We start from the raw sequence: 24,071 nt of genomic DNA on the forward strand, positions 1-24,071 counted from the left end.
GAAAACCAGGTGCGAACACTGCCTTGGACCATATGCCCAGTAGGCGCCCACATAGAACCCTGGGAAACTGGTGTGTGTGTACGTGCACGGGGTGCATGAGTATATGAACCTGTATTTGCATATGCACGGGACACACACACACCTGTGCCCACATGTTCATGGATGTGACAAACACACATGTACACTCGTGCACACACATGTGTAGGACACACAGAGACGTTCACCTGCGATCATACACATATACAAGTGCTCCATGTATGCACAGTCATGGGGCATGTGCACATCTGTCCCATATATGTGTGCACACACGCGCGGAACACACATGCACCCCCAGGGTGTACACACCTTTGGCGCGCACACATGTACACTCACGTTTGTATGCATACAGGGCACACGTTTCATGCCCCGTGTGTGTGTATACACAGGGCATGCATGTAATGCACCCATGCTTGTGTGTGCATGGAATACATACATAAATGTGCCTGTTGCACTATGTTCACACTGCTTTTAACAAGCAGGCCAAGCTCTAGTAACCCAGCCTTGGGTCAGCCCCAGGGTGTGGAGCCCAGTGTAAACCCCACAGCTCCCACCCACCCTGTGACAGCCACAGCCCGGTTTTGCCGCCCAGGGTCCAGCCTGTGTCCATGCCGTTGCCTGTTGTTTCCTGCCGTCCATCAACACTGAGATCCTTCATCCACCCCCTGGCCACTGAGGCTAGAGGCTCCAGGGTCCCACCCTTCCTACCTTGCTGGCCAAGATGCGGGAGACCTCGTCGTCCACAGAGCCAGGGGCCACAGCCAGATCAGGATTGCTGCTGCTAATGCTCTTAGAGCGAGCCAGGTAGAGGCTCGCAGGGCGGCCAGGGCCACGGGCCAGCGTGGCAGGCTGCACTGTCACTGGAGGGGCCCCTGAGCATGGACGGAAGACGGTCAGCCACCCGCCTACCTGCCCTGGTGACCCGCCCCTCCCCAGTGGGCTGCCTTTGAGGAAGTCATTTTCTTGTTCAGAGACTCCAGGTTTCTCACCTGTAAAATGCCTCATAACAATTTTGGGGAGACTAGAAAACACTGAGAACAGTGCCTGTCACATAGTAAGTGCACAGAGAAGGTAGTGGTTATTATTAATTATTTAACAAATGAGGAAAAAAATCCAACTTTATTGAGTACTCACTGTACCCAGCATTTTGCATGGACTACTATGTCATTTACTATTAACAGCACCCCCAGGAAAGGGGGACACATTATTGCTGTTTTACAAACAGGAAAACAGACTCGGAGAGGTGAAGGCACTTGCCCCGGGTCACAGAGCTTACAGGAGGCAGAGCTGGGATTCAAACCCAGGTTACCCTGCTTGAGTACCTTGCTGATTGGCTAAGTCACCTGCCAGCAAGTATACATAGACCACACCACTCAGGATGGAGCAAAAAGTTACATCTCTTGCAAGTTGCCCAAACCAACCAAGACCTATGTGGCTTCAGGACCTCTGCACATGCTGTTTCCTTTGTCTAGTCTGCTTTCCTCCTAGATATTTCCTGTTCTCTAGATTCTCCCACCAATACTCACCACCCAGGAGGCTGGACTCGGTGCCAGGCAGGCGGAAGGCATAGTAGACATAGGCAGCCAGCAGAAGGCAATGACCACGGGCATCCTGGGCAGCTTCCAGACTCCGATGGATGAGGCTGACTACATGGGCCATTGCTTCAAAAGCTCCACGACCCAGGTTCACTGCCGGGCAGAGCAGAGGTCAAGTTTCTTCCTGACAGACTTTATGGTCCAAGGGATCATGCGGCCAATCAAAGGGTCACAACCTAGTGAGTTGGGGTCATTTTCTAGATGGGAAAACTGCGTCCAGAGAGATAAACGGTACAGAGGAGATCACCCAGGACCAGGGGAGTAAGGGGCTATTTTGCAGATGGGGAAACTGGGGTCTGAGGCCGTGCCTGCTCACCAATCTGGCCGCCGATGATTGGAGGCCGCACGACCAGACGCACAAGCTTGTCCAGCACGTGGTGAGAGAAGGCGACGAGGAACTCAGGGCTTGTGAGGCGCAGGGCTGCCAGGCTGGCCCGCAGCTCCTGCTCCACGGTGCCCTCACTCAGCACGCCGTCCTTGAGCCGGAATGGGAAGGCGCCCTCCTCCAGGACATGAACCAGGGTGAAGAACTTATCCAGGTATGGGTCCTGGGTGGGGGGGTCAGGGGAGAGTGGGGAGGGGCCAGGGCCCCTGGTTCAGGGGACTGAGCTGGGGGCTGAATGGGCAGAGACACTGAGGCTGGGGATCAATGAATCGATAATAAAGAAGGACAGGGATGAGACACTAGATGAAGGAAGAGAGAGGGGCAGCAACCACAGAAGTAGCAGGGACAAAGGTGGGAGCAGAGACCACGCACAGGGCCAAAGCCCCAGCTGGGGTGGCCACTGGCACTGCTGCTCTGCCTGAGTCAGCAGCTTCCTGGGAGACAGGTCCAGCTGACCGAAGTCATGTCCGTGGCCCAAGGCCAGGCCTCTCCCTGGTCAGTGGGAACTGTTGCCCAACTCCTGGGTTCCCATCCCACCCCCTACCTGGGGATGCACGGAGGACACAGCCATGAGCTCCACGTTGAACACGCCCTTGTGGCCATCCACCCAGCGCATGCCCGGCAGCGCCACCTGTGGGAGGGACACACTGGTGGGCACTGGCCGGCCACCCCCCACTGATCAGGCCACCAGCCCCAGGCATTTCAGCTATTGCGACACCATAGCCCGAGCACAGCCTTGCCTCAGGGAGCAGCTGTGCAACCTGGCCCCAGTCCAGCCCAGAGACGGGGTGCGGGGGGGCAGTTGGGAGGGAGCACTATGGGGTTACACTGAGCAGGCTGAGAATGGAGACCCAGGGTGAACATTAACTGAAGGGAATGAATGAGGAAATAGCATAATGGAAGGCTTGAGGCCCCAGGGGCATTAATACACAGCTCAAGGATAAGTGGGAGGGTGACAAAGCATGCGTGGAGGGGGTGGGGGTGATTGGCCCTGAAGCACTCCTGGGGACAGTGATCAGGGAAGCAGGCAGGGCTGCTAGTGCGGGACAGTGAATGCAGAGGCAGGCGCACTAATGAGGCAAGGACAGTGGGGGACAGGGAGGAACACAAAGGGCAGTAGGACACAGAGGCAGTAGTAGGGCTCATGAGGCAGCTGGGGGCCCTGGAGGCCCTAACAGAGGACAACAAGGCTCCAGGGGTGTTTGTTGATGGGAAGGAAGGCAGGGCATGAATGGGGGACCATGAGAAGAGTGGGGAATGCTAATGGGGATTGCTGAGGTGCCAGGTATTGGTGGGAAAGGTGGGTAATGAATGTATTCCCAGGGGCCCAAGAAGCAGGAGCCTGGGGAACTAGGGGCCAGAGTGGGGGTGTGGGCCGGGGCACATACATCAGGTGTGAGCACGGAGTAGCTGGGCGGGGGCTGGTCCACAGACACTGGGAGGCAGAAGGGGCCCGTCCTCAGGCGACCGTGCTGCAGCAACGGGATCCACTAGGAAGAGGCTGGGGGTCAGGGTTGGGCTGTGAAGGGGCCAGGAGGGCTGGGGTGGGGGCGTGGGGGCTGGCAGGGGGGCCTCACAGTAAAGCCCACAGGAGTCTCCAGGGCTGTGCCAGGCCGGGGCTGGCAGCTGACATGGTAGAAGGTGAAGAGCAGGTGGTGGTTCTCAGTCACACATGCGGGAAGATGCAGCTTGAACTCCTCGTAAAACTCAGGGGACCTAGCAGGACCAGACTGGGGTTCAACTGGGGGCTAGGATCCTCTTTGCCCACCCCACTGCTCAGTCACGGGTTCCCCCAGTGCCGTAGGCCCCAGCCTCTCTGCTCTCCGCCACAGGTTCCCCCACTAGCACTTCCAGAACCTGCCCTTCCTTCCCCTCTTCCTGCTCCTGACCCCCCCCCATGAGTGTCCCTGTCCCCACACCCTGCCTACTTGTTGTGGTAAACCACCGGTGTGAAGGCTTCTCGGGTGAATTCGCTGCAACTGGACTTGCCAAAGATGACCTGGGGGAGCAGGGCCATGAGGACCCCACCAGGGACACCTCACCCCCCTCTCGCGGGCCCAGGCACTGACCGGCAGGGCCTGGCTGGGGTCCTCGCCCGCCATGTACTGCACTCGCACGGTGAGGTTGCGCACGGAGCCCTGGCGGCTGCTGAAGTTGAGGCTATGCGGGTACACGTAGAGCAGGTTCCTGTGGGGACGGGGTGGGGGACATCAGAGGGACATCAGAGGGACAGAAGAGGCTGGGCCACTGGTCTAAGCCTGGCCTGGGACATGGGACAAAAATGACCACATGGCACTAAGGGCTGGGTAAGGGACGACTAGGGGCACAGTCCGGAAATGTGACTGGCAGAGGGTTGGAGACAGATGAGCACCCTCAGAGCACAGGTGGGGAAACTGTGGCAGGGGTGGGAACACAGAGGTCTGCAGAGGTCTGGGGGCACTAAGAAGGTGAGGTGAGGTAGAAGGCAGGAAGACAAATGGGTGTTCAGGGCTGAGGCTCCAAGGTGCCCCAGTTGGCCAGGGGTCAAGCATAAGCCCTGCCTGGGCTGACCTGCCCCTTACCCACTCGGGGGCCTGTCCACCCTTTGCCCCAGGAGAAGCCACTAGTTACATGACCCATCTCTCAGGTGGAGAAACTGAGGCTACAGTCAAGTTAGGGGCCTGGCTGGGGTCAGAGGTCTGCCTCCCTCCCTGGGTAACTGTGGAAGCCCTGACCACGCTCTGGGCTTCAGGCTCCCTATCTGTACAACGGGAGCTCTGAGCCCCCAGATGAGCCTCCAGCTGAGCCTCCTTAACTATACCAATGACAACAGGAACAGCAATGATGGCACAATCACTAAGGGGGCACCTGTGTGCCAGGTTCTGTTCTAAGCACTCATCGTGAAACAACTAATTTACTTCTCACAGGCAGTTTGTGGCACAGGACTAATGCCACCCCCCTTTTATAGGCAAGGGAAAGGAGGCACTTCCCCACACTTATCTAGGGAGAAAACGGGCAGTGAGCATTCATCAGGGACACGTGTGGGTCTGGCAGTCGGGCTGTGTGACCTTGGAAGTCCCTGCCACCTGCACCCACGCCCCTGGTTCTCAGCCAGGCCACCAAAGGCCCCTCGGCATCCCAGGCTTGTGGGGAGGGTATGTGATCAGCTACAGGGATGGCAGTGGAACAGCCCTGAGCAAACTGGCGGGACTCATAAGACTCACTGATATTACCGCTACTGCTATGCCTATCCCACAGGCAGGGAAACCAAAGCTCAAAGCCTCAGAGGCCCCAGCAGAACCTGGGCCTGCCCTCTCCCAGTGCCCCCAGCCCACATCTGGCCCTGAGCCCCGGCCAGCATGATTCCAGAATGGCCCAGCTGGACATTCGCCTGATGCAACCATCGTGCCACTGCCAGGCCCTTGCACAACACACACACCCGGCTGGCTGGTTAACGATTGACCGGGGGTTAAAGGGGTGTCAGGGCATAAAAGGAGGCAGCGGTGGTGCTGTGGCTACACCTCGAACGCCTCAGCCATGCCTGTGCTCGCGCTGTGTCTGTGTGCCCTAGCAATGGGGGTCTGGCCTGCCTCTGCAGCCCCCGTGGGCACCCTGGAGCCAGCACAGCATGAGGAGCTGACCCTGCTCTTCCATGGGGCCCTGCAGCTGGGTCAGGCCTTCAACAGTGTGTACAGTGCCACAGAAGCACAGCTGGTGGAGGCCAGGCATAGCCTAGGCCTCTACGGCCGTGCACTGGGGCTCCTGGGGCAGAAAGTCAGCCAGGGCCGGGATGCAGCCCAGGAGCTACGAGCAAGCCTGTTGAAGATGCAGGTGGGCACTGCAGTTGGGGTGTTGTAGGGTGGGTGCAAATCTGCAGTGGAGTTATGACTAGGGGGTGAGAAACTGGGTTTGCCTAGGAAGAGGTTCCTATAATACAGTACTTTCAGTGTTAAAATCAGGAATATCCTAGGCAACCAAAGACAAGTTGGTCATCCTACTAATGTCTAACTATTGATCAGATGGAAGAGGATGCTCTAAAGCTGCAGGCAGAAGCCACAGCACAGGCGCTGGGAGAGACGGCTCAGGGGCAGCACGTGCTGCGGGAGAGCATGCAGCAGCTAGAAGTCCAGCTGAGAGGTGCTTGGCTGGGCCATGCCCGGCAAGAATTTGAGGCCTTAAAGGTAAGGAGCTCCCAGCCCTGGGAGAGTCGAGACCCTGATTCCCAGCCAGAACTTGCTTCTAGAGCAAGTCCCAGAGATCCCCCTGACCCAGGTCAGCCTCCCAGCACCACGGCTTCTATCCTGTGTGACCCTGGGCAAAACCCATATCCCTCTCCATTGCTCAGTTTCCCCATCTGCAAACAAAATCAACAGCTGATGTCTCAGAGTGGAGCCAGGGACTCAACGCAGATAAGATACTCAGCACGGGGACAGGAAGATGCTAGGTACTCAACAAGTGAATACTTTTAGAGTAACTGGTAACATTTCTTGAGCATCTAGAGAGTACCCAGCACTGTGCCCTTTAATAATTCCTATCATGCTCATAATTCCACCAAGTGAGTCCCATTTCTTCCCCATTTTACAGATGGGCAAGTTGAGGCCTGAGAGTAGCAGTGACTCGCTGGGTCATACCAATGCAATGGGGAGGAGGGGCCGGGTAAGATCTGGGTATGGGAAGTGAGGCAGCCCCCAGCTGAGGTTTCTTTCCTGACCCCACAGGCCCATGCTGACAAGCAGAGCCACATCCTGTGGGCCCTCAAGGGCCACACACAGCGACAGAGACAGGAGATGATGGCCCAGCAGCACCGGCTGCAACAAATCCAAGAGAGGTGAGCCTGGCAGGGCTTGGGCGTGCAGGGCAACTGGATTGGGGGTGTGCAGGGTGGCTGAATGCAGGTCCTCCCGCCTTGGCTGAGCCTCATCTCCTTCTCAGACTCCACACGGCGGCGCTCCCAGCCTGAGCCTGACTGGCAGAACTGAGGATGAGCCGTGCACCAAGGGATGCTCCCATGCCCATGTGGCCCCTGCACAGGGAGGAGAGCTGCCTGTCTGCTGGGGTCGGCCAGGCTGCCGCGCCCCGCTTCCAGCCATGGAACAGACCCAGAAGCAGGTGGGGTCGAAGGCAGAAGACATGGCCCCAATGAGGAGGGGTGAAGGAAGACGTGTGTCCCTTCATGCCTACATACATACCCATTAAATCAAGTAGTGGCATCTCACCCTGGGTGTCTTATTTGTGTTTGGGAGAAAGGGGGCCTTGATTTGCATGATGCCTGAATACTCCCCATTCAAGTGCCCAGCTGGGTCCTAGAGGCTGTACCTGTAGCCTGTGTGGGGAGCGTAGACTTCACGGGTGGGGAACTCCAGGATCTCCTTGGTGGGCCGGCCCCTGGGGTCTGGGTAGGGCTTGACATGAAGCAGCTCCGGGGAAAGACAGAAGTGGGGGTTCTCGGGGGCCGGGGAGATGTCGATCTTGAGCTGGGCTGGGGAAGGGGAGCCAGTTTGCACCTGCCTGGGAGCCTCTTGGCTGGGCCCCATCCTCTCTGGGCTTTGGGGTGAGGGGTCGAATTCTCCCCAAGTTCCTTCTGGTGGCTGCCCTTCAGGTACTAAGGCCAGGAGTCACCCTCAACTCCCAACCTCTTGCCCCCATATTTGATCAGCTCTGCCCCTCAGCAACTACATCCCTCAACTGGCCCAACATCTGTCTTATTTATGCTGTTTCTAATCTGTGGCCCCCACTGGAAGGTCCAGCCCCTGAAGTTGGGATTTGTCTACCATGGTCACTGTTGTGTCCCCAGGGTCACACACAGCAGGTGGTCAGCGTGTGTTTGTTGAGTGACTGTGTGAGTGACACCTCTTTTTTACGGGTGCGCCACGCACCAGTCACTGGCCGTAGACGCCGCAGCAAGGATGACGGGCGCCGCATGTCAGCCAGGAACTTGAAGAGATCCTCATCACTGAGCCGCTCGGCTTCCTGCACCAGACCCATCCCCATGAGCTGAGTCCCTGGGGCCTGTGCGGCCACCAGGGGTGTCCCTTGGCACCCCTCCCCTAGCCCCCTGCCCTGTGGCCACAATACCTGCTTAAAGAAGTTGGTGACAGTTAGTGTGGCAGGGCGGAAGCTGGAGAAGCTGCAGGCATCGTCCCCGCTACTCATCCGGTCTGGGGGTCCCCGACGGCGGCGGTCAGTCCAGGAAGGTCGGCGCTCTAGGGTAGACAGTGACAGTGATGGATGGAGGGGACAGAGAGGCGGTGACAGGGCAACTTGGGAGACTCTGCCTAGTACAGAATACGGCCAGCAGAGGGCGCCCCTTCCTTTCCCCAGTAGCTAGGCCCCCCGCCCCCCCCCCCCCCAACCACCAGCCCCGCCTCCTCACCACCCTCTGAGTCGGAATCTCGCTCAGGCTGCCCAGCGCTGCTCACGATGTTGGCTAAGTGCACAGCTGTCCAGGCGAATGGCATGCGGTAGCGGCCCAGGCGGGTGCAGAACTGCTCGGCCGCCAGGCGCAGCTTGTCCAGCTTCTCTTTGTTCTGTGGGAAGACCCTCCGACACCCACAAGCTCAGTGCCCCAGGCCTGCTGAATGCAGGATCTGCCCTGCCAGGTGGCCGGGTCACCACCAGGACCAGCCCCACCTGCTTACCTTGGCTGCGTCCGCCTCCTTCATCACCATGTAGGGCTCACAGCACTCACTGATGTCCCCCTGCTGTAACACCTTCTCCAGCTGAGGGGCAGGCAGGTGGGCCCAGGGCCCAGTGAGACACTGCTGGACTAACCTCCCCACCCTACCCCTAACTTCCTGAACCTGTCAGGAGCCCCACAGACACCTCATCCATTAGAGCTCTTGCTCCAACACCTCCCATGGCTCCCACTGTCCTTAGGATTCAGTGCTAGCAGTGGACTTGCCTGGCCAGCTGTCCCCTCCCCACCTTTTGAACCTGCCCCAGAGCCTAGGCTCCATAGTTTCCCTACATCTACAATTGTTTACTGGTATGAACAGAAGCCACTCCAAGTATGGCTCTGGCCACAAGAACTGGACCTCAATCCTGAACGTTCCTGGGTTGTAGGATCCTGGACCAGGTCCCTTACCTGGTCCCCATCTGTAAAATGGAGCCGTGGCAACCACTACCTCCCAGGACTGCTGTGAGGGCTAGAGGAAGGACTCCCTGAGAAGCCTGACTGACTGTGAGCAGTGCCTGCCTATAGCTGCCCCACTAATATCACTAGTATAACCTAAGGAAATGTTTGGAAGAGGAAATTTGAGCTTACTCCTGGAAACAGAAAATCCCAAATACATGTGCCAACTAGGTCTTTCCTCCCCTAAAAAACTGAAAAACTCTCCACTTTAAAAAAATATTTTAAATGCCTGGCCCCCTATGCCAGGCTTCCATTTCTCTACAGGCTGCTCACTCATGGGTCTTGGCTCTGCTGTTGCCTCTCCATAGAAGCCCTTAGTGATTTCTCTCCACCGAGGTCAGGAGCCTCCTCCGGGCTTGCCCCACTGCCTGTGCTTTCCCCACAAGAGGCCTGCTCATCCTTCTTGGGACATGTCTGTGTTCTTCCACGAGAGCAGGGACTGCACCTGTGGCATTCACCATTACCACCCCCTCGCCCAGCCCCAGTGGGCACCTTGATGACCAAGAAGATGTCAGGTGAGGGATAAGTCACAGAGAAGATGGCGGAGCGGGCCAGGGTGGAGATGGCTGGATGAGTGCCGTGGGCCCGCAGCAATCCCTTCATGGAATCTGAGTTCAGGTCAAAGTAGAAATTCTCCGAGATCTGGGGGCACAAGAGGAAGCTGGGCCACCACCTCTAGAAAGCCTACAACCCTGCAACGAGGAAAGGAGTGAGGGAGGAAAGGGAAGAAAGGGGCTCCTACCTTCTTTTTCTCCCGCACATCGTACAGGGCCAAGATGCCAAAGATGGGCTCAATCTCGATCTCAAACCTGTGGGTGAATGGGGCGATCTGGCAGAGGCTCTCCCTGACTCTCTCACCATCCACACCCCCTGCTTCCTCTCGAGGCCCAGCTTTGGCGCAGCATGGGGGGCATCGAATTCCCACTGGGCCACACAGAACCACCACTTACGGGCTTGCAGAAAAATACCTGTCCCATGTTGCAAGAGGAAACTGAGGCACTGATTTTTTTTCCCCTCCTCTGTCAGTAACTCACATAGTACCCCTGCCCAAAAATCACGGCCCTTGTTCAGCTGGCACAGAGTCAGCTTTGGGCCCAACAATCTTCCTCCAGCTTGAAATTCTCAACTCTTGGGCCTCCCTGTCTCCCCTCTCTGGGGTGTCCTCTGCCACCTGTGCCACTCTGGGCTGAGTCCCATCTTCGCTAGCCTGAATGGCCACTGTAACCGCCTCCCTGTCTTATTCTGCCCTGCTGGCCCCCACTCACCACCTGCCTTTTAAGGAGGTGTCTTAAAACTTAAATTTTGAGGCTCCCCACTTCCCCGAGAACAAATCCCAGCATGGTGCGACCCCGCCCCACCTCTTGGCCTTTCCTCCCCTCTCCAGAGGTCTCCCTGCCTTTGGGTGTGCTGTGTGCCCCACCTAGAGTCCTGTTTGGTCATCCCACTATTACAAGCCCTGTACACAGTAGGCACTCAATGAGTGTTGAATGACTGGATGAGCTCACAGAGCCTGTTCCCAACTCTTGTGCTTGGGACAGGCAGCCCACCCAGGCCTCAAGCCAGACAGGCCTCCCTTTCCTGCCCCGGTCCAAGCAGGAACTCAGGATGGGGGGGCGGGGCCAGGCTAGGGTCCAAGGCCACATCCTGTTTAGCTCCGTTCCCACACATTTTTGGCTGCTCCCTAGGGGGCTGATGTGGAAGGGGCCTCAAGCCCCAGGGTCACCAGCACCCCCTCCACCTGGGTTCATGGAGTGGGCACGTGCTGGACCCTGGCCTCACAGGTTGTGGGCACCATGACTTCATCACGCTGTGCCTGGGTTTTCCCACTTGCGTCCACTTCACAATATTGTAGTGAAGAATAGAGTTAATGTATGTGAAGGGCTGAGAACACAGTCTGGCACACAGCTAGCACTTAAGGATTGGTGGCTTTGAATAATAAAAAAGGAAGCCTTATGTCCCACCTAAGAGCCCATGGCCTCCCTGGTCTCGGGGCTGCACATGGTAAAGGCATGGCTCTCACAGTGAGCCCAAGTGGATGCCACGCCGTACCCTATCCGGTCCCCTTGCATGTCTGAAGACACGGGCAGGTAAGCACACTCACTTGAGAGACAGACACTTGACCAGGATCCTCTGTCCAAAGTGTTCGTGGGGCGGGTCCGGGTAGCTGCAGCGTTCCACAGCCTCATCCTGCCAAGAACCCAGGGGCAGCTGGGACATGTCCTCCTCCAATGTACGGCCTGGGACCAGCTCTACCCCAGCCTGACTCCCTTGCCTCCTAGCCTTTGCACATGCTGTCCCCAGCCTGTCAGGCCTTTCTTCTCCCCTCCTCTTTATCTGGCCAACATCTGCTCATGGCTCAGGTCACAGCTTAGCTGGCACTTCCTCCAGGAAGCCCTCCCTGACCCCTGAGGCCTGGGCAGGCACCTCCTCCAGGTGCTCATGATGCTCTGCTGCAATGGGCCATGTGGCTGGGGTGTCGAAGGTCACGTGAGGGACAATTACCAACACCTCACTGTGGTATTCCTCCATCTGGGCTGTAATTTCCTGGTGGGAGGTTCTCTCCTCCACTAGACTGTAAACTTGGGTGGGAAGGGATTGGGTCTATCTAGCCCATGGCTGTCTCCCCAGTGCCTGCCACACAACAGGCACCCAAACATGTTGGTTGACTAAATACAGAGATATACAGTAGGTACCTACTAAAAATTGGATAAACACAAGTGTATACAGAAAGCATTCTATTAAGCTAACTGGAGGTGTATATATATATATATATATATATATTAGGTGTCTAATAAATACTGATTGAATAAACACAGGAGTATACAGTAAAGACTCAATAAGTCATTGAATAAAAACATAGGTATATATATACTAGGTAACCAATAAAAGTGGGTTGGATAAATATAGGGGGATATAATAGGTGTCTAATAAAAGCTATGAATAAAAATAAAGCATATACACTAGGTGCCCCACCAATAAGCACTGGTTAGATAAATAATATGATCTCAATAAATTCTGTTTGATTACAGGACTATATAGAAAGTATACAATAAGTATTGGTTGAATAGATATAAAAGTACATAGTAGGCAACCAATATAAGCCACTGAATAAAATACAGGGTATACAGTAGGCACCCAGTACAGGTTGGTGGGGTATTATATAGGGATACGTGTCAGTGGGATGAGTATTGGCCTCAGGGTCTATGTGGGCCTGCAGGCACCCACCTCGTCAGGCGCCGGATAGAGGGTGAGCAGGGTGCGGGGCCGGTGCTGCCTCCGCAGGGCCTCGTTACGCCGGTCCACGTCCTCAGGGGCCACACGCTCCAGCAATGAGGGCAGCAGCGAGTCGGCTGCCAAGTTCCTCAGGTCAAAGATGCCAGAGGCGCCACTGCTTCGTGGAGTGTCCTCTGGGGAGCCCGAGGAGTGCCGGGGGTCATCCTGTCAGTGCAAAATGGTCTTGCACTAAGTCACCACTACAAGGGTCACCTGATGGCTTTGCTGACCCTCTTTCTAGAAGCTTCTTTGGCAAGCCTCCCTCCTTTACCATTGTTGGCAAGGTTATTCCTATCCCTATGTTCTGGGCTTCACATGACCCTCCTCTGGCTAATCAGAACACAACGTCTACCAAGTTCCAGAGATTGGCTGCAAAGTAAGGACATAACTGGACTGGGCCAATGAGAGCCTTCCCTGGGACTTTGCTCACTGTTGCCAGGAGAGGGAGAGTTCTTTTTCCTGGAGCTGCCACTGGCACAGGATCCTGCCTGACCTCCCAGACAGGGCAATGGTCAGAACCAAGCTGCCCTGGTTCAAATCCCAGCTTAGCACTGTAACCTCGGGTCTGGATCCCAAGTCTAAGGGCCTCAGCTTCCCCAACTACATCTATAAATAGGAACAATGAAAACAATACTAATCCGTGGTATGATCCTCATTGTGATAAAGTAGCTGCTCAATAAATATTGGCTGACAAAATATAGGCTAGGGACCCGGTAGGACAGTAAAGGCCTTCTAATCACCTTGCTGTGCCTCAGTTGTTTTACCTGTGAAATGGGTGTATCGGTTGCCCTGCCTTACAGGATGAAAGATGCAGACAAGTATTAAACATTCCATATACACTAAGCACTTAATAAATGTTTACAATTATTACCTTAACTTTTCACTCATAAGGCCAATACATTTCCTTTTGAATTCAAAGCTCTTCGGGTCACTTCCCACCACACGGGACTGGGAGCTGAGGCCCGAGGCCACACACATACCCCTGCAGTGACCCCCATCCAGGGCTCCCTCACCGAGTCCTCTGGGCCGCACTTCTCATCCCCAGGAGCATCCTGCTCAAAGACCTGGCGGGTGAGGCCCTTCTGCCGCTCTCGCTGGGCCTCTGTGGTGATGGGACTGTGTGCCATACTCAGATGCTGGTACCTAGGAGGAGGCAGGGCTGGGCGGGTAGCAGGGACCAGGGATCCCCCAGGCTCCCCGATGCACCCTGACACACCCGCAAGGCCCAGGTGATGCCAGCAAGGCCACCCACCTATGCTGTACTCTATCACTGAAGTCCAGCCATCCTTGCAGGCACAGTGGGCAGACAAGCAGGAGGACCAGCCGCAGACAATGGGCTCTTCTGCGCTGAGACCTGGCCTCCTGACCCTCCACCCTGAGCTGCCCCCAGCCAGACCCACCTTCTGTGGGCAATGATCCAGTCCTCTGTGTACATCTCCACCGCGGCCCTCACCTGGGCATCCAGTTTTCTGCGTAAAATAAACTCAGGGTAAACAGAGGCAGGGAGATGGGGGCTCAGAGAGGGCGTGACTTATCCAAGGTCACACAGAGGAGGCAGGATATGAATTCAGGGCTGCTGGGAGTTTGATGGGAAAGGGGGTGTTGGTGGGGGTGGTGCATGGAGACAGTGGAGTTACAACAGGGAGGGCATGCGGTTGAACGCACTCATCCTTGGGAATCCCGAGCTCCGTGGTCCGGCATTCTCGGGGCTGCAGCAGCAGCTCCAGGTCATCCACTGGAAACTCAACCAGGTCTCGGAGGGGCCCGGGCTCAGCATCTGGCGGCCAGCTCAGTATCACATCCTCAAAGTCCAGGGGCTCAATGACTTCAGTCAGTGGGACCTGGGTCAGAGGAAAGTGGCTGTGACCCCTGTCCTGGGCACCAGGAATGGGAGTGGAGGGTGAACGTGAGCACAGGTGGGCCTCAGACTCGAATAAGAGGGCAGTGGGAGCCATAAAGGGTGCTGGAGCTGCAGAGGTTCCATGAAGGGCAGTGACCTCAGACTCTCCTCTTCCACCCTAGCTCAGCCAGCCCCGCCCCTCCTCCCAAGCAGGAAATCACACCCTGTGCCTGGAAGCACAGGGAACTAATGCTGGAAGGAAAGGCCTGTTGACTGCTGCAAAGAAACAGACAATTCCTAAGGCCCCAGGGCAAGATGGCCCCACCCCTTCCCTGCAGCTGGAGGTACCTCCCATCCCCTAGGCTGCCCTCCCTCCATCTTCATCTGGGTGGTCCAGGCAGCAGGAGGTGGGGCTACATTAGGCTGGAGCTTCTCCTACCCCCCACCTCGACCACCCACTGGGATGCCCCCCCCCCCCATCCCAAAGAAGCAGCTGCAGAGAAGGGGACCACCCTCCCCACTCACAGGGAAGCAGGAATGGGGACAGCGCTGGGGCCAGGCCAGGAACCCCTTCCCTGCCCCGGCTAGGTCAAAGCGCCTCTGCTTCTCCACAGCGCGGGGCACTGAGTGGGGCAGTGAGTGAATCAGACCACAGCACAGGCCTCTGTCAGAGGCAGGGTCAGGGGCACCTCCCAAACACTTACCCCCAGGGAACTGCTGCAGCGCCTGCTGGAGTGGGGAGAGCCGCTGCGTTCCCGGGACACTTGCTTCCGCACCTCAGCTGCCACTGTCCTGTGGGGACAGGAAGGGGGCCGTTGTGGGCAGGAAAACTTGGGCAGCAGGGCCCTGAGAACCGGGGCTTCGAGGCCAACAAACTCATTGTACGAGAGGAAAATCCAGGCTGTGGCAAGAAAAAAAACAGGCAGCGTGGCCAAGAGAACGCAGGCTTCCAGATCCAGGTCGCATACTGTGGGCCCTTCCAGTCCTCCCCTCCAAGCACAGATCAGGCAACTACCACTGGGAAGGGCCCGAGGCCTCATACATCCCTCTCTGTCCAGTCCCCCACCCCCACCACACCAGCCCTCTGGTCTCTGCTTTCTCATCTTGGGGACGTCTGTCTACCCTGAGGTCCCTCAAACACATCCCCACCCCAAGCTTACTAGAGGGCCTTAGGTCACTCTTGCCTCTGAGCCTCAGTTTACTCATTTGTAGCCACCCTGCCCTCACAGGGCTGCTGTGGGGAGCTAAGCAGGGGCCTGGCAGTCAGAGGGCACTCCACACATGTACATTCTCAAGGAGTTTGAGGTCAGGCTGAGGGTGCATAAGAGGCCAGCATAAGTCTCAGAGTACACCCTGCAAGCAAGGTCAGGGCTGTGGCCTTCCTGAGTCCCTAAACCTGCACTGCCCTTCAAAGTCAGGGAGGGACAAGACCCACGGGGAGAGGGCCAGCAGGGGAATTTGGGACAGACCCAGCGGGGGCAGGGATCCCCCAGGTCCTCAGTTCCTTCATCAGAGCTTGGAAGCAGGGGAAGGAGAGAGCCACGCAGTTGTCTGGGGAAACAGTGTGCCAGGCAGAGGGAACAGCAAGTGCAAAGGCCCTGAGGCTGGGCTCTGTGCTGAGCAGGGACCCCCACTCCCTGAGATCTCTGTGAAGCCGGAGCCAGGACTGTGTGGTCCCCCTGGAGGCCCCAGCCTTGGCCCTGCATATATTAGATGCTCGATGGAGTGAATCCCTCCCAAACTCCCACCCAGTCCAACTTTCTTAAATCCACTGTAACTTGGGGGAAGCCCCAGACCTTTAGGCTGTGTGGCTTTGGGCAGTTGGGACACCCTTTCAGGGACTCAGTCCCTCTGAAACTTTGGAAGGCAATTGCCTGAGTGTGCGGGCCTCCTTCTGCTTCCCACTTTTCTGTGTGCTTGGTAATTTTCATAATGCAAAGTCGTGCTCCCAAAAAGTACTACCCTGAGGACTGCAAACTTGATAGATGGCCCACCGGCCCACAGGCCACCAATGAGCTGGACGTGTGCCGTGGGCCCAGGTAAGACAGGGTAGGAGTCGGGGAGGCTGGGGCCAACTGAGAGCCTCAGCCCCAACCAGAAGCCCCTGAATTCAAATCCGAGTGGGTCAAAAAACTTTGACCACGACCCTGACCCAACATGGGGGTTTCTGGTTTGAGGCCCCTGCCTCACTCTTTTCCCGTCCCTGTATTCTATTTTTCTGCCAACTGTCCCTGAGTGTTGCTTCTATCAGCTTGTGTGTGTGTGTGTGGGGGGGGGGATTCTAGGAAATTCAGAGGATGTTCAAAATTAAGGATTTGTTCTGGAATTCCCAAAATTGGAGCCACCTCCTCGGGAAGCCTGGGCACACAAGAACTTTGGGGATAATGTACAAAAGACGCTGGGACAAGGGACCTGTCTGTGTCCGGGTCCCAGCTGTTCTGCAGCTGCTGCCCCAGTGCGGGGAGGGGGCGGGGGAGGACTGGAGCTCTAGCTTTGGTTTGTCATTAGGCTCAGAGAGAGGCCCCAGGAGTGGGAAAAGGATGGGCCCACAACGCCATGGCCATGGGAGCCAGTTACTGAGCCACAGGGCTCCGTACTTGGAGCTGGGTGAGCGACCTGCCCGCGGCCCCCGGCCCTTGGGAGACCGCATCCACACCTTGGGGAGCAGTGTTGGTGGCAGGGCCTGGCACACGTTAAGCACCCAGTTAAGGCTCGCTGTTACTGTGTTGCCTCAGAGGATCCTGGGAAACTGGAATTCTGGCCCTGTTCTTTTTTCCCCCCTTTTCTTGATTCTAGAGAAGGGGGAAGGGAGACAGAAAGACAAGGAGAGACACATAGATGCAAGAGAGAAATATCGATCGGATGCCTCTTGCACGTGTCCCAACCGGCAACCCAGGCATGCGCCCTGATGGGGAATCAAACCAGCGACCCAGCGACCGTTCCGTTTGCAAGACGATGCCCAACCGAGCTATACTGGCCAGGGCCTGGCCCTGTTTATGACACCAAAGGTGAGAGAGTCTCAGAGAAGGGTAGTAACCCACCGAGGGTCAGCAGCAGAACACAGCAGGACCAGCATTGATTCCCTGGCGGCCGGAAGTCTAAGTCTGTGCACTGGGCACTAGGCACTCCGTGTGGCCCATGAGGGGAGCAGGGCCAAGAACAGGGGCTTCAGAACCTACCTCGTCCCTGCCCACACGCACCCTGCACACCACTCCTGTCCAGCCTTGGGGCTTCAACACCTAAGCTCTAACGAATCCGCAGGTCACCCTATGTGATACCTGCCTCCTTCACGTGCCCACATGGGGGTCCTGGAGGCGTCCTGCGGGCAGCACGGCCATCATCTGCTCTACCACTGTCTCCCTGTCTCACTAAGGGCAGCCCTAGCCTCTTGGGTGTTTGGAACCCACCCCTGGGAGGTCACCCCCACCTCTTCTCTCTTTTTATCTCCCTATCAGACACCCCTGTATAAAGCACGTTTCAAAAAGGCAGGCAAACTGTTGAGCTGAATTAAGTGATTTCCCCAGGAAGTGATCTCACCATCGCAATGAGGGAAACTGTAAAGATCAGGTGGCGGACCCTGGCCGGGTGGCTCAGTTGGTCAGAGCATCATCCCATACACCTAAAGGTCTCTCTAAAATCAATAAAAACATATTCTCAGGTGAGGCTTAAAAAACAAAGATCAGGTGGCGGTTATAGCTATCGATGAGATAAATCCTCTTAAGGTGTAAAAACTGACAACCCTGAGTGACACTGAAGAGAAGCTCAGAGGGGAAATAATGGAGCACTCCCAGGGCTGGCTGGATTAACAGAGGTCTACCCTCACAGGGAAGGAGGACAAAAAAATCAGAACAAGAATGACAGATGCCGCGAATGCTGTGTTCCCACTTGTGCAAAAAGTGAGGGAAGGAAGTGAATCCAAATAAAACCACAAAGAGATTCCTATTCTGACCCCACACCACCCCCCTGAACTGGCAGAAAATTTTAAAGACAAACAATATGAGTGCCAGTGATGAGGCAGAACGACGGTGACTCTCACTCACTGCAAGTACAACCCCCTTGGAAAACCATCTGTGATTACCCCGGGAAGTCAAAGATATGTCCATCCAGCAATTCCAGTTGGAGGCGCAGAGACTCGGAAGGACACACATGGCCAAGAGTGTTCTCCGCAGCCCTGACAGTGTCAGCCCCAGAGCGAAAACAACTCACGAGTCCCTTGACCAACAGCAGAGAGTGAACAGGCAGGGGAATACCACGCAGCGATGCAAAGGACAAATGTGACTTCAGGCAAAGGGACAGATGAGCCTTCCTCCTGATATTGCGCTGGGGGAAAGCACAGTCCACGCGATGCCATTTATAAGATGCTCTCAACAGGCAAAACTAACCCATAGCAGACGAGGAGCCACCTTGGATGAAGAAACCATAATCCAAGTGAGGAAAGAGTGGCAGAATGAGGTGCAGCTCAGGAGCGGCTGCTGGAGCGGGGAGGCCCAGGAAGAAGGAGCTAGCCCTGCTCTTGACCCAAGTGACTTTTCCCTTGGTATGTGTTTTATAACTACTCTTTAAACTTTGCACTTTCCTACGTGCATGTCTTGCCTAACAGCTTTTTAGAAAGGTAATGACATATGCAATCGCTCATATTCACAGATGCATTTCGGGACAGGGCAGGAAGGAGCCATTTCCTTGAAATCCTAGAGGTACCTTTGGAATTTTGTCAATGTCTGTTTCATGGCCCTCCACCAGTCCTACAAATTGTCTTTAAAGGAGAAACACAAGCTGCCCTGTGAGACCGCTGAGGGGCAGAATGAAGACGCTGCTGACAGAGGCCCAGGAAGAACAAACAGACTCACTTAGGGATATGCGGTGGCAGAGAGAGGCAGTTTCCAAGATTGTTCTGGACTCTGAGGCCACACACTTCTGGGCTCACTTCCCCACAAGAGACCCTCAACGATGACCTAACCAGTTTCAATAGTTATGCTTGTATCAAGGGCTCTGGTGACAATCAAACAATTGACATCCCCGAGGGAGGCCAGTGTGTGATAAGCATATTATAAGTGCCGGCCATTTTCACCATTCTATATTGTATTTTATTTTAAATAGTACAAGTGAAAAAGATGAACTAATTATACTGCATACAGTAACATTTGTCTATGTTATTTAATTCATTAGAGTTGGTACTTTTAAGTTGTCCTCTCAAATCTTGTTTTTTCTGGAATCTGTTCATTAGGAAACTGGGGGACTATCTCATGTTCAGGTTGATGTGGTATCTGTGGAAGGAATGAGTATGTGAAGGCCCAGACCCGAGCATGCAGACACCTGGGCTGTCCACCACGCAGCTCTGGAGACCTCATCAGAGAGCGGCAGGAAGGCTTGAGCCTTTTTCTTGTGCTTCACTGGGGCCCCAGGAGCTTTCTCTGTTCTTCTTACCCTAGGCTTTGTAGCATCTGTTCCCCAAGGTAGGACCCAGGACTCCTACTCACAGGGTAGAAGCCAGCACTCAAGGGCACAGGAACAGGCCCAGAGACGCCAGAGATCTAAGACAGAGAGATGGTTCAGAGACAGAGCTGACAGACATAAAAATTGCCCCAGCCACCAGGTCATGTCTTTGTTTAGAACCCTTCCTGGCTCCCCCCTTGAATGGGGATAAAAGTTAAAGTCCCCCCCACACCCGCAAGGCCCTGCACCATCTGTTCCCACTGTCCCCTTCCTCACTTGAACTCTCAGATGATCTGTGGCCACATTATACATTTGTGAACACACAGGACCTTCACACTGGCCCTTTCCTGTGTTTGCACCCTCCTCCCACACACGGGCATGGACCCCTTCCTCACCTCCTTCAGATATTTGCTCCAACATCACTTTCTCATCCAGGCATCCCAGGCCCACCGCCCATATCTGCAACAGCCCCACCCTCCTTAAGTCCCTTCTCTGCCTGGGTATCCCCAGAGCACTCGTCACTAACAAATATTCTACTTTACTGTGCTTCTCATCCGTCTCCCGCACTGTATCTGCCCCCAAGGATAGGACCTTTTCTTGTGTCTCCATCAGGACAGTGTTGGACCCACAGGCTGGCTTTTTCACCTGGGGGTGGGCAGGCCAGTTCCCCTGTTGAAACGACCATAAGCAGATTCTGACCCCTCTGTGGAGACAAAAGCCCCCACGGGGAAGGGGCTCTTCATCCCCAGAGAGTCTGACATCCTTCTCCCAGGCCACGGAAATGGATCCCCCAGCGCCTGGTGCCTGTCCCCTCCCCCGTCTGCCCACCAGCTGGTTCTGTCCCCAGCCCCCACTCTCTCCATTCAATCATCCATCCATCTCCAGCCCGTCCAGCCGGTGCTAGGAGAGCCTGAGCAGGGCGGGGGGACATCCACAGCTGTCCCCTGCCCCCCAGACAGCTGAACCCGAGACTCTGGTGCGAAGGGGTGGGGGCGTGGAAAGCATGGGAAACTTATCCATAAGGTTCAAAGGCTGCCAAGAGTACTATCCCTGTTCCCAAATCCCGGCTCCCCAAACCGGGCACAGAGGATGGGACGGGCTCGGGGATCGAGAAGGGCCAAGAGTTTGGGAGGGGGCGCAGATGACGCCCGGCTCCAGCTTTCCCTGCACCACCACCTCCGGGAAGGCCCCCGGGCCACGCCCCCACGATCCCACGCTTCCAGCCGCCATCGTACTCGCGGCCGGGACGCGACCCCCAGCCCGGACCCCGCCACTCTCCCGCCTCCGCCGGCACTGGCGGACTTGGAGAAGGCGGAAGGGGCTTGAATGGGGGGCGCCCAGACAGGGTTGGGCCGGACCACCCTGGGGCGGGGCTCTGGCACGTGGGGCCGCCAGGAAGGGATCCAGCGGCCGCGCTACCTGTTGATCTTGTGCGCGAAGGCGCGGCGCTCGGCGGCCGCCATGGCGCCCCACGTCCCAGCACAGCCACTGCAGCGCGCACCGTCCGGGTCGTGGACACAGTCACTGCCGCCGCCTCCTCCTCCTGGTTCTGGGCAGCCGGGCTGGGTGGGGCGGGGCCGGGGCCGGAGGCGGGGCCCTTCCGGATGTCCCCGGCGGCTCTGTGCTGCCCCTGCCGGCCAGAGAGGCACGGGTCCCCCAGCCGCCCCTGCCCCCTCGGGGCTGGAGTGGGGAAACTGAGGCTCCGAGGGGGGAGGGGAAGAGGGGCACCAGAATGGAGGCCAGGGTCGGGGGGGGGGGTGTTGGGGAGTCGTTGAACTCCGGGAAGGCTCTTTCTGCCATCTGACTAATAATCACCATAATAAGTATAATCTCGAGCAGTTATTCAGCATAACCCTGCATTCACCTATGCGACAGGAACTCTCATTTCTCCCATTTACAGGTGAATAAACTGAGGCACAGAAGTGTTCGGGCACTTGCCCGGGCCTGAGTGATCACAAGGGTCTCTGAGGCATCCATGAGATGTGCCCCAGTCTGAGGTAAAGGTGGGGGGCGGGGTCCAGCTGCCCTGGATGCGCCAGTTGTGACTCAGGACCTGGTGGTGGGACCTGAATGAGTCAGTCAGGGAGGCTGGACTGGCCCGGCAGCCTCCTCTGGGACAAGGATGTGGGGATGTCAACCTGTGGTCTCAGCTCTCTCCGGGAGACCCCTGTTCCAGCCCTACCTCAGCAGCCTTAGAGAATTCTCCAAACCCTACCCCACTCCTCCCCTGGCTGAGCCAGCCTGTTGCTCAGCTCCAAGCCTTTGCACAGCCAGATTTTTCCTCTTGATGGCCCGGTCCTAGGGAGAATTTCAGACTGAAAAATGCTAGGGCAGAGCTGTACCTCGGGGCTTTTGCCTGTGTTATTCTCTTTCCAGGGTATGGGTGCTGTCATTATGTCCCTTTTACAGATGAGAAAACAGGCTCAGAGAAGCTTGTCCCTGTTGCCCAGTGGATCAGTGTCAGATCCTGAGCCACAGCAGGGAGGCCTGGACTGCAGGGGAACCCTTATACCCGGCCACTGCGCCCCAGCCCAGGGAGGGCTCAGCAGGGTTGCTCCCAGCTGGGTATGTGACGTGCACACGTGTCAGCAGCCCACGCACCTGCCCAAGTGGTCCAGCCACTTTGGCGCAGGAGCTGCCAAGTGTGGCCCCGCCCATCACTCCCTGCTGTGACCCGCCAGCAGTCACCCTCACCTCAACCTTCAGCCTCCTGGGCTAAAGCCCCGCCTCACCTCTCGGGCTGCTGGGAGCCAGTGTGGGCAGGAAATGTGGAGATGAGCAAAGGCTGGTGGACTTCTCCCCTCCCCTCTGCCTTGTTCCAGTCCAGCCCCACCACACCTTGTCTCCTTGTTCCTACACTCACCCCCCACAGTTTGTTACCTGCTCAGGGGACAGACGTAGCCTGGAGACACCCAAGTCAAGTCAGGTCCGTCCTCTGCTTAGAATCCTCCATGGCTCCCCCCTTGTTCAGGATAAAAGCCAAAGTCCTCACCACAGCCCACAGGGTCCTGCATGATCTGCCCGTCACTTCCCTGTCCTCCCCTCCTCCTCCCACTCTCTCCCTCAGTCTCTCCACTCCAGCTGCTCACTTCCTCAGTGTCCCTCTCGGCACTAACACACAGCTCTATCTCAGGGCCTTTGCACATGCTGTTCCCCCTCCCCACTCGGGTGCCATCACCATCTCCCTTTTACAGATGAGGCAATGAGGCCCAGAGAGGCAGAGTGACTTTCTGCATTTCACCCAGTGAACCAGTGTCAGATCTGTGACCCAGGGAGCCTGACCCAAAGTGGTATCTCTGAACACCAGTGGGTCCCAATCCAAGCCAGGCTGTGTAACCCAGGGTAAATGTCTCAACTGCTCTGAGTCTCTGTTTCCTTGTCTGCTTCTTGAGGGCTCATGGGCAGACACAGCGTGAGGTGGACATCGTGAACACCATGTTCCAGGCCTTGTGGGGGCTGACTCCCCACCTGAGCCAGTGGGGGCTATAAGCCCAGCAACTCCAAGTCCTGTCTTGGTGGAAACTTGGCTTCTATGATCCCTCCAAGTGAAGGCCCTGCCCAGGTGCCTGCCAGACCTGATTGGTGAGTCAGCTGGGCGGGGCTGAGTGCCTTGACAGCTGCTCAGACAGAGGCCAGGCTTGGTGGGGACTTTGGCCTCCTTTGGCCATTGTGGGAGGACAGATGGTGTGTGAGGATAGGAACCTGCAGACCTGGGAGGAAGGACCGCTCTGGTCCAAGTGGGGAATGACTGGGCAGTGTGGGAGTGGGGCAGAGGAGATGGCCAGAAGCGGGTGGGTTCCTGGAGATCAACTTGCTGGCAAGTTGAATGTCTGTGTGATCAGTGGAGTTGAAGACCATCCCTCTTCACACCAAGGTCCAATGCTTTCCCTCCACCTAGAATGTTGTTCCACCCACTCCCTGTCTGATTCTTCCTCCATCCCATTAACCTCATCTTGGACATCCCTGCCTCCCACAGCTGCCTGTGCATCCCCCAGTATAGCCCCGATCATGCGGTGCCCAGGTGGCTAGGTTGTCTGTCTTCAAGATGTCCCCAGCACCTTGCACATAGTTGGTGCTCCATAAATATCTATTCCTGGCCTCTCCTGTTTTCCTAATCTGCTGTTCAGAGCTTGTTCCAGGACCTCACAATTTGAATCAACGTAGCATTATAATGTGCTTTTTTATCTTTCTGTGTGCGGGGGTGGGGGTGGGGGTGGGGGGGATTGTATCCACTTCCAGACCTTTCTCAAGCCACATCCTCTGCCTAGAGCACCGTTCCCCTACTCTTTACCTGAATGAACTGCTATTCGTTTCTCAGGTTTCAAGCCTCTTAGAGGCCTCCCTTGACCACCGCTGTCCCCTGCCCAGGCTGAGTCAGGGAATGCCTCGAGCCCCTGG

The 24,071-nt window shown here is 56.5% G+C and overlaps 2 protein-coding genes across 16 annotated transcripts in view; one reads left to right on the forward strand and one right to left on the reverse strand.

The window, feature by feature from the left end:
* Positions 1-21,229, reverse strand: part of DOCK6 (dedicator of cytokinesis 6) — a 40,898-nt gene extending 19,669 nt beyond the window's left edge. For 4 of the 15 annotated variants that reach the window (XM_053930508.2, XM_053930504.2, XM_053930506.2 and 1 more), the window contains exons 1-24: positions 21,093-21,212; positions 20,265-20,342; positions 19,665-19,771; positions 14,945-15,032; positions 14,066-14,241; positions 13,801-13,869; positions 13,414-13,543; positions 12,353-12,565; positions 11,229-11,314; positions 9,870-9,936; positions 9,620-9,769; positions 8,634-8,714; positions 8,369-8,522; positions 8,071-8,198; positions 7,872-7,965; positions 7,312-7,474; positions 4,086-4,203; positions 3,945-4,015; positions 3,594-3,732; positions 3,405-3,506; positions 2,561-2,647; positions 1,948-2,179; positions 1,563-1,724; positions 745-908 (exon numbers count right to left, since the gene is read on the reverse strand). In XM_053930508.2, coding sequence (XP_053786483.1) covers positions 745-908; positions 1,563-1,724; positions 1,948-2,179; positions 2,561-2,647; positions 3,405-3,506; positions 3,594-3,732; positions 3,945-4,015; positions 4,086-4,203; positions 7,312-7,474; positions 7,872-7,965; positions 8,071-8,198; positions 8,369-8,522; positions 8,634-8,714; positions 9,620-9,769; positions 9,870-9,936; positions 11,229-11,314; positions 12,353-12,565; positions 13,414-13,543; positions 13,801-13,869; positions 14,066-14,241; positions 14,945-15,032; positions 19,665-19,771; positions 20,265-20,282 — 2,799 coding nt within the window. In that variant the 5' untranslated portion in view covers positions 20,283-20,342; positions 21,093-21,212. The other 11 variants (XR_008427585.2, XM_053930513.2, XM_053930512.2 and 8 more) reach the window with 7 other exon arrangements.
* On the forward strand, positions 5,503-7,210 carry ANGPTL8 (angiopoietin like 8). Its single transcript, XM_024556954.4, has 4 exons — positions 5,503-5,826; positions 6,015-6,176; positions 6,714-6,823; positions 6,928-7,210. The coding sequence occupies exons 1-4, from the start codon at positions 5,533-5,535 to the stop codon at positions 6,953-6,955; spliced, it is 594 nt and encodes a 197-aa protein (XP_024412722.3). The 5' UTR covers positions 5,503-5,532; the 3' UTR covers positions 6,956-7,210.
* Positions 21,230-24,071: the final 2,842 nt, after the last annotated feature.

Source organism: Desmodus rotundus, chromosome 9 (assembly GCF_022682495.2).
Source record: "Desmodus rotundus isolate HL8 chromosome 9, HLdesRot8A.1, whole genome shotgun sequence".
Taxonomy (NCBI): domain Eukaryota; kingdom Metazoa; phylum Chordata; class Mammalia; order Chiroptera; family Phyllostomidae; genus Desmodus; species Desmodus rotundus.

Bases quoted from the DNA above. Each gene is read 5' to 3' on its own strand.
- ANGPTL8 (XM_024556954.4), top strand. From the start codon at position 5,533: ATGCCTGTGCTCGCGCTGTGTCTGTGTGCCCTAGCAATGGGGGTCTGG. The intron at 5,827-6,014 runs GTGGGCACTGCA...ACTATTGATCAG, and splicing joins CAAGCCTGTTGAAGATGCAG to ATGGAAGAGGATGCTCTAAA. The intron at 6,824-6,927 runs GTGAGCCTGGCA...TCTCCTTCTCAG, and splicing joins CTGCAACAAATCCAAGAGAG to ACTCCACACGGCGGCGCTCC.